Source organism: Pelophylax lessonae, assembly GCF_965119305.1.
Source record: "Pelophylax lessonae genome assembly, chromosome: 3".
Classification (NCBI taxonomy): Eukaryota; Metazoa; Chordata; class Amphibia; order Anura; family Ranidae; genus Pelophylax; species Pelophylax lessonae.
Genome location: NC_138770.1, coordinates 45215701 through 45228750, shown reverse-complemented (window position 1 = coordinate 45228750; position 13050 = coordinate 45215701). Strand labels below are relative to the sequence as shown.

General features: G+C 46.1%; 1 protein-coding gene across 2 annotated transcripts in view; it reads left to right on the top strand.

Annotated features, from left to right (window-relative positions):
* Nucleotides 1–413: 413 nt before the first annotated feature.
* Nucleotides 414–13050, top strand: part of NRBP1 (nuclear receptor binding protein 1) — a 41334-nt gene continuing 28697 nt past the window's right edge. Inside the window, exons 1-4 of one of the 2 annotated variants that reach the window (XM_082251308.1) lie at nucleotides 414–644; nucleotides 12097–12219; nucleotides 12364–12465; nucleotides 12777–12866. In XM_082251308.1, coding sequence (XP_082107434.1) covers nucleotides 456–644; nucleotides 12097–12219; nucleotides 12364–12465; nucleotides 12777–12866 — 504 coding nt within the window. In that variant the 5' untranslated portion in view covers nucleotides 414–455. The remainder of the gene's footprint in view (nucleotides 645–12096; nucleotides 12220–12363; nucleotides 12466–12776; nucleotides 12867–13050) is intronic. The other variant, XM_082251309.1, reaches the window with a different exon arrangement.

The following is a 13050-nucleotide window of genomic DNA, read 5'->3' as shown; positions in this document are numbered from 1 at the left end:
GCTTCATTGGGGTGGGATCCTTGGGTTCTCTTGGGTCCTCTGCTTCATTGGGGTGGGATCCTTGGGTTCTCTTGGGTCCTCTGCTTCATTGGGGTGGGATCCTTGGGTTCTCTTGGGTCCTCTGCTTCATTGGGGTGGGATCCTTGGGTTCTCTTGGGTCCTCTGCTTCATTGGGGTGGGATCCTTGGGTTCTCTTGGGTCCTCTGCTTCATTGGGGTGGGATCCTTGGGTTCTCTTGGTTCCTCTGCCTCAGTAGACTGCTTGTCAGATTCCTTTTGTTCGTCTACTTCTGTTTTCCTGAGTTCTCCTCAGACTTTTGTTTTATTGGTTTCTCCTGTGTTGTGCCCTCCTTAGGCTGCAGTCTTGTATTATCTCTGAGATCTGTGTGTTTTTGTGTTTTCCAGGAGCTGGTCCTGAGTTTCGTGGAAAAAATCTGTGAAATTTAAATCTGAGCGATGTCAGAAGGGGAGAATAAAGCGGCGGGCACAGGCTCTGACCCTAAATCGGAGAGTGTGGCGTCCATGTCCCCTCCAGTAAGTGCCCCGGCGGTGGCAGCCGCAGAAGAGGAAGAGGAGGAGAGTGAAGACGAATCTGAGATTCTGGAGGAGTCCCCCTGTGGACGCTGGCAGAAAAGGCGAGAAGAGGTGGGTGCCTGTCTAGGAATGTGAATGACTGTCAAGTGAGACATCGGTGTTGGTTTCTGTGGATGGATGGTCAGCTGACTATCAAGAGTTTGTCTTAAAGCCCAGCTCCAGCCAAAACTACTTTTTATGTTTTTTTTTTTTTTTCTTTAGATAGACTTTGAAAGAGTAAGTGCTGTCAATTTTTATTTCTGTTCTTTAACCTGTTGGGGAGATTTCACTTAATGTCTGTCCTTGACGGCCTGTGTCACCAGGAAAAAAAAGGGGGGGAGCTGTTGTCACTGGCATTGGAAGAGGCGGAAATAACTTGTTTAGATGTTCTGCCACCCTCCCCAGTCTGTGTCCAGACTGATGAGTTTCCCTGTTCCAAAATTAAATGGGGGCAAAACTTAATCTGCCTTGGTTTTTGGTCTAACCACTTGTCAACCAAGTTATGTTTATAAATGTCACCTTAGACAAGTGATTAAATAAACTCATGGCTGTGGCCAGCTTTAAGAGCCAGTGAAGGGCTTTCAAAGTGCATCTCTCTGTAGGTGGTGCCCACAGGGTATCCCGGGCTCTCCTTTTATTCCATGGAGCCCAGGCCTGCAGGAAACACACTTCCAGGGGTCATATCCGTCATTCCTTGACTAGTGTGGCCAAAGATGCAGCTTTTCAAGCATGACTTGTGTTTAAGTAGCTGCTCTGGTGGGCAGGGGAAACATTAGGAGTCTAATTAGACCCCTAATGTACTCCATGAAGGAACATGTTTCGAAGGACAACCCTTCTTTCTCCATACTTGGAGAAAGAAGGGATGTCCTTCGAAACATGTTACTGCCCAATAAAAGTGATCACTTTTATGGGGGCTTTCAAAGTGCATCTCTCTGTGGATGGTGCCCTTGGTGGTTCCCGGGCTCTCCTGTTACATCATGGACTGCAGGAAACACACTTCCAGGGGTCATACCTATCATTCCTTGACTAGTGTAGCCAAAGATGCAACTATTCAAGCATGACCTGTGTTTAAGTTGCTGGTCTGGTGGGCAGGGGAAACATTAGGAGTCTAATTAGACCCCTAATGTACATGTTTCGAAGGACAACCCTTCTTTCTCCAAACTTGGAGAAAGAAGGGGTTGTCCTTCGAAACATGTTACTGCCCAATAAAAGTGATCACTTTTTAATGGGGGCTTTCAAAGTGCATCTCTGTGGGTGGTTCCCTTGGTGGTTTCCGGGCTCTCCTGTTACTCCATGGAGCACAGGACTGCAGGAAACACACTACCAGGGGTCATATCAATCATTCCTTGACTAGTGTGGCCAAAGATGCAACTATTCAAGCATGACTTGTGTTTAAGTAGCTGGTCTGGTGGGCAGGGGAAACATTAGGAGTCTAATTAGACCCCTAATGTACTCCATGAATGAACATGTTTCGAAGGACAACCCTTCTTTCTCCAAACTTGGAGAAAGAAGGGGTTGTCCTTCGAAACATGTTACTGCCCAATAAAAGTGATCACTTTTTAATGGGGGCTTTCAAAGTGCATCTCTCTGTGGGTGGTGCCCTTGGTGGTTTCCGGGCTCTCCTGTTACTCCATGGAGCCAAGGACTGCAGGAAACACACTACCAGGGGTCATATCAATCATTCCTTGACTAGTGTGGCCAAAGATGCAACTATTCAAGCATGACTTGTGTTTAAGTAGCTGGTCTGGTGGGCAGGGGAAACATTAGGAGTCTAATTAGACCCCTAATGTACTCCATGAATGAACATGTTTCGAAGGACAACCCTTCTTTCTCCAAACTTGGAGAAAGAAGGGTTGTCCTTGGAAACATGTTACTGCCCAATAAGAGTGATCACTTTTATGGGGGCTTTCAAAGTGCATCTCTGTGGGTGGTGCCCTTGGTGGTTCCCGGGCTCTCCTGTTACTTCATGGACTGCAGGAAACACACTTCCAGTGGTCATATCTATCATTCCTTGACTAGTGTAGCCAAAGTTGCAGCCATTCAAACATGATCTGTGCTTAAAGTGGAACTCTGCCCAAAAGGAGAAGTTCTGCTTTAAGGAAGGACTCATCCCCCACTCCTTCCTACTTGCACAATTGGCACTTTTGGGCCCTCGGGGGGAGCAGGTACCTGCTTCTACGCGCTCGGCAACGGAAGTTCTCCTCCTTCCACCTGCATTCTTCTTGGACACTAACCGGTCCCAGAAGACTGCAGCCACCAATCCAGGATGCGGCGCGTGACTCGCGCATGCGCAGTGGGCCTCCGGCAAGCTGTCACATTAAGGTGCCCATAGTGAAGATGCCGACACCGCCGAGGGAGGATAAAGACGGGGCTGGGGTGAGCTCACTGCTGGACTGTGGGACAGGTGAATGGCTGTTTTTTTTAAAAAATCAGCAGCTACACTTTTTGTAGCTGATGGCTTTTATTTTATTTATTTTTTATAGGTGCCTGGAAAATAGCTGCTCTGGCGGGGCAGGGGAGACATTGAGAGTTTAATTAGAACCCCAATGTCCTCCATAAATGAAAATGTTTCGAAGAACAACTCTTCTTTCTCCAAGGTTGGAGAAAGAAGGGTTGTGCTTTCGAAACCTGTTACTGCCAACACGTGGAGGTCACCAGGGTCCATTAGGAGTACCTGTCACCTGCTCATGCTATCACTTGTGGGGGGGGGGGGGGGTTGTGCCACACGTGAGGTATTCGGAGAAGTTAGAGTAATAGGTCTCGGGCCAAAATTCACTGTTCACTCTAAAGGAATAACCTGTAAAGGCTTCTAAAGCGTCGCCTATGGAAAACTTTGGATGCCATCATTTTTCTGCGATTCCACAGGCAGATTTAGGACTAGACCTGTTTGGAATCTGTTTTCTTGGTTTCTTTTATACAACCCCCAATTCCAAAAAAAAAAAAAGGGGAGGGATCGAGATAAAAACGTAATGCAATGGTTTGTAAATCTCATAAACCCATATTTTATTCACAATAGAAAAAAGAAAACATAGCAAATGTTTAAACTGAGAAAATGGACCATTCTAAGAGAAAAATAGGATTATTGTGAAATTGATGGCAGTAACGAGTGTCAAAACAGTTGGGACAGGGCCTTGTTTAGCAGAGTGTGTCACAAACTTCTTTTACCAGCACTGTAAATGTCTGGGAAGAGAGGAGACCAATTGCTGAGGTTTTGGGAGAGGAATGTTGTCCCATTTACCCCCTTAATGACCAGGCCATTTTTTTGCGATTCAGCACTGCATTGCTTTAACTGACAATTGCGCGGTCGTGCGACGCTGTACCCAAATACAATTGAAGTCCTTCTTTCCCCACAAACAGAGCTTTCTTTTGGTGGTATTTGATCACCTGTGCGATTTTTAGATTTTGCGCTATAAACAAAAAGAGCGACAATTTTGAAGAAAAAACTATTTTTTTACTTTCTGCTATAAAAAAAACTCCCAGTAAAAAAATGAAAAAAATCGAATTTTTATCAGTTTAGGCCAATTTCTATTCTGCTACATATTTTTGGTAAAAAAAAAAAAAAAAAATCCCAAAAAGCATATATTAACTGGTTTGCGCAAAAGTTATAGCGTTTACAAACTATGGGATAGAATTTTTGGACTTTTTTTAGTTTTTTTAGTTTTTTAATTAGTAATGGCGGCAATCAACGATTTTTAGTGGGACTGCGACATTGCAGTGGACAAATCTGACACTTTTGGCGCTTTTCCAATGCATGGAACAGGTCGGTTTGGCTCGCTTTGGCGCTTTTCCACTGCATGGTACCGCATGGTACGGTGTTAGAACGGTTCGGTACGGTTTGGTACAGCGGCGCTTTTCCACTACATGATACGGCTCGCTTAAACAGTACCACCTCGGTTGTGGTTCCAAGTGTTCCGTACCGATACCATATCCCACAATCCTTTGCATGCAGCCTTGATTGTTTGTCACTACTAGCCACTGATTGGTTGGAGAATCGTTTTAATCCCACCCACTTACTACTTTAGTGTAAAAGCAAACCGAGCCAAATAGAGCCTGTACAGTGCTGAAAGGTGCCGACTCGTACCACGCAGTGGAAAAGCAAACCGGGCCGAGCAGTGCCGAGCGGAGCAGAGCTGGTACTTGCAGTGGAAAAGTGCCACAAGTGACACTTTTTGGGGACCAGTGACACCAATACAGTGATCAGTGCTAAATAATATGCACTGTTACTGTATCAATGACACTGGCAGGCTAGGGGTTAATACTGGGGGTGATCAAAGGGTTAAATGTATGCCTATTTGTGCTTACTGTGTGTGTGTGTGTGGGGGGGGGGGGGGCTCTGTGACAGGCACACAGCGATCAGTGTTTCAGCTTAGCTAAGACACAGGATCTCACTGTGCCTGTCTGACAGGAGAGCCGCCTGCTTTGTTTACATAGGCAGGTGGCTCTCCTGTCAGTTTCTCTGAAGATCACAGGAGGCTGGCGGCGATTGTGCCCGCTCCTCCCGTGGTCTGGCACCCGATGTGTTTAATCACAGCGGTAGCGCGGCGCCGATACCACATGCACATAATCGCGTAGGTCTACGTGATTATACGCAGGCGAGCCGCCTTGCCGCAGTAAATGTGCGTGGGGCGGTCGGCATGTGGTTAATATAGGAGTCTAACTGCTCAACAGTCATGGGTCTTCCTTGTCTTTTTTTTTTTTCGTTTGAAGATGCGCCAAATAACCCCCATCAAGTTTTGCGGCATGGAGGTCCAGTTCTTTAGATATTACTTCTGTACCTCATGGGCCATCTGATGTGTTGCAGTGACCATCCCAAAGTGGAATTGGGGGCTTCCACATCCTTTTTTTACATGACTTATTAGACTTTATAGGTGGCTGAATGATACAAAGTTAAAGTGTTTGTAAAGGCAGAAGGTTTTTTATCTTAATGCGTTTTATGCATTAAAAGAATATGTAGATTCCGCACTGGGATATGTGAATAAACAAGGGCTGCTTCCTACCTCAAATACCCCAATAATAGGAAAAAAGGGGGAGGATGCAGTGGCGCTGCCTATGAATTAAGTGTCATATGTGCAAAGAAGTGCAAAAAAAAAAGGGGATATGGTGGCGTAGTGTATAAATTTATAGTCCATAAATAAAGTGTCATATGTGCTTAACAATCTCTATATGTGAAGTATATAAAGATATACAATAACTAAATCAAAATCCCTCACTGCATACGAAGTTTACCCACTTATGGACCGCCCACCGTGTATTTACGTCGTTACTTTGATGTTAAATACCGGGGTTATGGCAGCAAATAGCTTCCAGAACTCCAGTTTTTTTTTTTTCTAAACAGCGGGCGGTCCACTTTAACATAAGGGTGGTCCCAGCGGCCGATTCGCCGCAGGATCACCCTTGTGGTCAGTGGGAGAGGTGCCCCCCCTCCCGCTGCTTCCTGGTCGTTTTCCCCACTTACTGGACCCGCCGGTAGCTGGGAAAATGATCCGGTCCTTTCTCCTCAAGTGAGGGCAAGATGACCTCCACTCTATGGCCTTGGAGGACTGGACGCAACGGATTTAACCACTCCCCCCTAGGACGACGTCATATGACGTCGTAAACTTTGCGGGGGTATATACCGGGATGATGCCTCTAGCTAGAGGCATCATCCCGGTACCGTTGTTTGAAGCCGACGGTCAGCTTTCCGTCGGTACCGATCGATGCGGCTCGGGAGCCGCTCGATCGTTACCCTGGGGGGCGGGAGGGGACGCCCCCCCCCTCCTGCCGCCTTCCGCGGCTTTTACCGGGGCTCCCGTCCCACCGGGAGCCCCGAGCACCCAGCCGGCACGTCCGCCGGCTGGATGGAGTCCCGATGAATGCCGGAAACGGCATCGATCGGGTCTCCGATGACGAAACCCGGAGGCGGCGTCCATGACGTCACTTCCGGGTTAGTGTGCTGCAAAACGGCGCCAAATTTGAAAAACGGCTGTATGCAAAAACGCCGTTTTCGGCGTTTTGCATACAGGGAAGTGTAGTGGAGGGGTCTAGGGTCTTTTAGACCCTGGATCCCTCCATAAAGTGTACCTGTCACTACATATTGGTGTCACAAGGGATGTTTACATTGCTTGTGACAGCAATAAAAGTGATCAGATTTTTTTTTTTTTTTTTAAAAAACTGTAATAAAGTTAAAAAAATAAATGGGAAAAAAAAAAAAAAAATTTAGCCGCCCCGATCACCGTTAGCTCGCGCACAAAAAAAACCGTATACGGAAGTCATGCCGCGAATGAAATTGCTGTTCAAACCACACATGTGAGGTATCGCCGCGATTGCCAGAGCGTGAGCAATTATTTAAAAAAAAAGAGCTACACTCTAACTCTAAACTGGTAACCGTTAAATAAATTTAAAGTGTCGCCTATTAAGATCTCTATTGACCGTAGTTTGTCGCCATCCCACAGGGGGGCGCAATTTTAAACCGTAACATGTTGGGTATCTATTTACTCGGCGTGACATCACCTTTCACAATATACAAAAAAAATGGGCTAACTTTACTGTTTAGTATTTTTTAAATGCAGTGAAATGTAATTTTTCCCAAAAAAATGGCGTTTTAAAGACCGCTGCGCAAATACCGCATGACAAAAAATATTGCAATGACCGCCATTTTATTCTCAAGAGTCTTTGCTAAAAATATATATATATATATATAATGTTTGGGGGTTCTAAGTAGTTTTCTAGGAAAAAATACTGATTTTAACTTGTAAACGCAAAGTGTTCGAAATAGGCCTGGTATGGAAGTGGTTAAAGAGCCCATTTTTTTTTTCATCATGGAATAAAAAATACTTTTTTTTTCTTTTTCAGTGTAGATGTGAGGTGTGAGGTCTTTTTGACCCCAGATCTCACATTAAAGAGGACCTGTCATGCTTATTTCTATTACAAGGGATGTTTACATTCCTAGTACAGGTGGTCCCCGGGTTACAAACAAGATAGGGACTGTAGCTTTGTTCTTAAGTCGAATCGGTAAGTCGGAACAGGTACGTTTTTTTCAATTTGGCTCCAGCCAAAAGAATAACTTTTAATTTTTTTTTTTTTTGTTAGCATAGGGAAGGGTTAACACCCCTGTACCATATGTTTTGCTGTCTGTACCCCCCCCCCCTTCAGAAGATTTCATCTCACTTTCTGTTCCTATGACAACTGGTATTTTGAAAATTTTGGGTTTTTGTGGAAACAAGGATTGGTGATAAAGCTTCAGTGGAGACATCTTTTTCCCATGAGAACTCTTCCAGGAGTGAATTTCCCTTCCTAGGGGGGAGATTTCTCCTCACTTCCTGTTGTCTCTCCCTGTTTGTAAGTCAGATGTTTGTAACCAGTGGACCGCCTGTAATAGGAATAAAAGTGTTTAAAAAATAAAAAATAGTGTCAAAATAAAAGATATAAAATAAATAGGAAAAAAAAAGAATTAAAACGCCCTGTCCCCGTTCGCTCGCATGCAGAAGCAAATGCATACGCAAGTCGCGCCCACATATGTAAAGGGTGTTTAAACAACACATGTGAGGTATCTCGCATACCATTGGCTCCTGCTGCTGTCAATCAGTCAGTAAGCCAATAAGGGGGGGGGGTAGGGCCAGGTTGCAGCTCTGTCTAAATCAGGGTTTCTCAATTTCTCAACCAGGGTTCCTTGAGCAATGGGCAATTTCTGCCTCTCGGATAACCTTCCAATGACACCATTGTTCCTTTGAGCTATCTGTAAGGGGGTAATTCTTCCCAATGATGACCAGAGTAAGGAGCATTCTTCCCACTGACTGTCACACTAATGTGTCATGCATTGTAGATTTTTAGCAGGGGTTCCTCGAGACCAGAAATGTATTTCAAGGGTTCCTCTGTGTTGACAAGGTTGAGAAAGGCTGCTCTAAATGAACACGGGGTTGCAGCTCAGCCCATGTACCCCCTTAGTAAGTTGTTTGCTGTGGGGACTCTCGTCAGGAAGGAAGGACCCGAGAAGAGGAGGATATGGGCTGCTCTGTGCAAAACCATTACACTGAGCAGGTAAGATTGGTGTTAAGCCCCATACACACGCGTCGAAAATCGGCAGGGAATTTTCGTATCTGTAGGTCTTTCCTCTATGGAAGCTTCTGGAGAGGGAATTTTTATAATCTAGAAGTCCTTCCTTTATAGAAGTCTCCGCGGAGAGTTAAGCCCTGTACACATGTAGCGATTGTCGGCCGTAAATATTCGGCCGCCGACCGATCTGCCGATCCTCGGCTTGTTAGTATGATGCTTCCGACAACCAACTCCGACTTTTCGGCCGAAAAAAATCTGGTGTGCAGGCTATAAAATTTTTGTCCGCCGTCAAAACACGTCCGATTTTCGTGCAGTCAGTACAGATTTCGACAGGGAAAAATCTAATGAGAAAGTCTGGGCATGCTCAGAGAAAAAAGAACACAAAGAAAGCAAACCAACACATGACATCACTTCTGAAGTAAAATTTTGTTGGGCGAGAAAATTCGTGTGCAGTCTAGGCACATTCCAACCAACAAAACACCACTCTGGACAAAAGACGGACGATCGGTCGGCCGATAATCGTTGCGTGTGTACTAGGCTTTAGTTTTTAGCAAAAATAAAAGATGTTGGATTCACTTTAAGGAAAAGCAAAGGTCTATGCTCTACGTATTTGCAAAAGTAAAGGAAAGCGGACTGCGGATGTGCAGGTGGGAAGCCAGGAGTGCAAGCCCGTGGATTTTCGAAGCGCTCTTTCATTGCTACCATCTGTGGGAAAGATTAGGGAGTGAACTTCCCCTTTTAAGAGAGTTTTATTACTGGTTTGGTATTATCCGGCCAAGCTGTCCAGCAAAAGTTAGTGAACTTTGCACTCTGTAGGTGTGTCTGTGTTGGGTGCCAGGTTGTGGTTGGTTGGTCGGTCTGTACAGGCTCGGGATGTGATGTGTCTGTGGGGATTTATAGCATTTTTCTGGTGTGTGTGGGGGGGGGGGGTCCGTCTGTAGTCATGTGGTGGTCGGTAAATGGTCACGTTCTGGGAGTTTTCTTTCACACATTTCTCGTTGGAGGAATTTTTTCCCCTCTTTTGGATGATTTTGTTTTCTTGGTTTGAGAATTTTTGTCAGGGATTTTTAGATGGAAAGGGGGGTGGTAAGAATTTGGGGGATGGATTGCTATTTGTAAATGTGTCCAATGTTACAGTGCCCACTTCTGTACTGTAAGGCCTCATGCATACGGGTCGTTTGAAAAAACGAGCTGCAAAGCCAGTTCTGACGCCAGGAAAAAGCAGGTACTGTAACGGAACTGCGACCCACACTGTGTTTGTGGGCTTCCGTCAGTATACAGTTTTCTTTTAGTCTTGAACATGGATATCAGATTTTCCAGCTGCCCCCATACAAAGCTAGCCGGCAACTTAGCTTCTTCTGGAACCTTCTCCTTTATTGAACAGTCACACCGTTTTTATACAGCACGGACCTCCCCCTCCTGATCATATTACCACACACAGATCAGGGGTTGCCAGATTACATTATCATATGCAGATGAAATTGTATACAGAAATAGAACTAACCTGAACTAATTATCTAGCCATCTGGACAGAAACAATATGTGAGTTAATTACCAATTAACAATGGGACAGACAGGCTTAACAGAATCCACATCACACCTCAATACACAGACAATAGGAAGAGACCACCAGTGAAAGATTGTCTCTCTGACATTGAAGTACAATACACATTATCATAAGTGTAAACACAGAACCCATTTGAAGCAATCCAAACCATATTCTCAGTGTCCATTAAGTATCTTGTCTTTCACTCCCAGTGACAGTGAGTACCATCACAAATGCTTTTGAAAGCATTTTGCATTAGCTTTTAGCCACGTTTAGCAGCGTTAGCGTTTAGCAGCCTTTCTCTGCCCTCTTCTATTTTCCAACCTCAAATCCAGCTACTACAGCTTAAAATGCTTGACATGGCTTAACGCTGTATACAGCATTTAGCAGCATCAGGCGTTTTTACAGCCTAATGCTGCTGCTCCAGAACGCACTGGCCCTGGGATTTGTTTACAGCTTGAAAAGGCCAATGCCACTTCCTAAAAGCCTGTGTGTGCATGAGGCCATAGAATGACATGGAGGGGCGTTTTTAAGCTGGACAAAAAAAAAAAAAAAGTCTAACGCTCCTAAAAGCAGCTATAAAAAATCCCTGTGTGCATGAGGCCTAAGAAGTAAAGGGAATCTGTCCATCTCTGCAAGGCAAGTGCAATTGGAGGTTCTCTTATGGCCAGTAGGGGGTGCTAAAAATGTTTTGCCTCGCTCTTTTTGTCAGCTTTTCATCCTCTTTGCTGGCCTCTTGCTCTCTGGCTGCTTTCCATTCTCTATCTCCTGACCGCTCTCGCTCTCCCTCGGCCCCTTGCTCTCGCTGATTCTTTCTCTCTCTCTTCCCCAGCGCCTCGCTCTCTTTCTCGTTCAACTGCGCACTCTTCTAGTCTTCTGGCCCCTCGCTCTTCCAAACCCTCCCCGCCCCCCTCACTCTTCCAAACCCTCCCCTGGCGCTCGGTGTCTCTCCCCTCGCCCCTGGCGCTCGGTGTCTCTCCCCTCGCCCCTGGCGCTCGGTGTCTCTCCCCTCGCCCCTGGCGCTCGGTGTCTCTCCCCTCGCCCCTGGCGCTCGGTGTCTCTCCCCTCGCCCCTGGCGCTCGGTGTCTCTCCCACAGCGGGCCCCCCCAAGGCCCCTTGCTCATTTTCCCCCACCCCCAGGCCCCTGCTCTCTGGTCCCCTCCCCCCCCCCGCCTCTTGCTCTCTTGTTTTTTTCCTTCCCCAGGTCTCTCGCTCTGTCATGCTCCCCCCCCCCGCTCCTATTATTCTCCCCCACCCCAGTACGTGTGCCTCTCTACCAGGATGTCTGTCTCCCCTTCTGCTGTTATTAAAGAGTTGATATGTCCAATCATTCATTGAAGTGGTTTAATGTGGTTGGTACAGAGTTAAGTACCATGCTGTTGGCACAGTGCCGCCCTCTCTTCTGAGTCATAGCTGCGTTCTTATACGTGCCAGTCATGTTCATCGTTCTGATGCAGAGACTCCTCCGCTGCATTTGCCTGCCCTGCCGCCCCCTCTTCTTCCCATGGTTCTCGCTGTATGGGGGGGTCTCCAGTGTAGGTGATGTGTGTGTATGGCTCCCTTTGGATACTGCTTTGTACACTTCTTACATTTTGTATCCGCATTTATTGATTGCTTATGTAGAATGTTGTGTCTGGGGAAGGGTGTGTATGGATCTGGTTCTCTGGGTGGTGTCCAGCACTGTTCAGAGCTGTCTAAATAAAGTGGCTGTTAGCAGAACTAAAGGGATATCAATGGAGAGATGGACATCTGGGGGTGCTCTTATGTAATGTCTCGGTTAGGTGTTTGATGTGTTGAACCAGAAGGTGTGAGAGAACCTGGGGTGGGGGGGGGCTCTGTTTTCCCATGTCACACCCTAACGATATTTACTGTAAATGCTTGATAAACCCTCGTGTTTACATATCTGTATAAAAATGTCCTCTAATGGTGTTCTATCTCTTTATTCAGGTGAACCAGCGCAATGTACCTGGCATCGACAGTGCCTATCTGGCCATGGACACGGAGGAAGGGGTGGAGGTGGTCTGGAATGAGGTCCAGTTCTCCGAGAGGAAAAACTTCAAGCTGCAGGAGGTGAGTGACTCCTATGTAGTGCAGCTTGGAATTTTCGGAAAAGTTAGAGCGCCAGATCCATGAACACCGGCTAAGTCAGGAGAGCCTGATCTATAACAGTTCTGCCTTGGTGAATTCTGGGTAATTTTCCCTCTTTTTCTGCAGGACAAGGTGAAAGCGGTGTTCGATAACCTCATTCAGTTGGAACATCTGAACATTGTCAAGTTCCACAAGTATTGGGCGGACGTCAAGGAGAACCGGGCACGGGTAAGTGGACTATATAGGATATTCTAATATTTCCTGTGTTGTGTTTCATCATAGAAGTTGTATTGTTGTTGTAACACACCGTACTGGCTTGCCCACAATTCACGTAGTGTGCTGTAGTGCCGCCACCATTCAGTTATAGGGGATTAAGGTAGAACGAGAGAGGGGTTCTGAAATGTTCCCTTCTGTTGCATGTAGCTTTATGTGAACAAACAATAGGATTATCACTATACTGAGGTGTGCTGGTGAAGATCCTTATTTTTCTGTGTATATCTCGTGTCTTCCATGGTGCTGATGAGATGTGTTCCCTGCAGGTCATATTTATTACGGAGTATATGTCTTCTGGAAGCCTCAAACAGTTCCTCAAGAAGACCAAGAAGAACCACAAGACCATGAATGAAAAGGTAACTGGTGACTTCTCCTTTATGCACTGTCCCCACCAGGGTCATTCTAGAACACTTGACTATTTTTTCTGCATACTGTCTGGTCCCCACCTCCCCAGTATGTCGCTGCCTGTCTCCTAAACACTCCACCTTGTCCTGCAAAAGACACCCCAACCTCTACATCATGTCCTATCGCTGCCTGTTG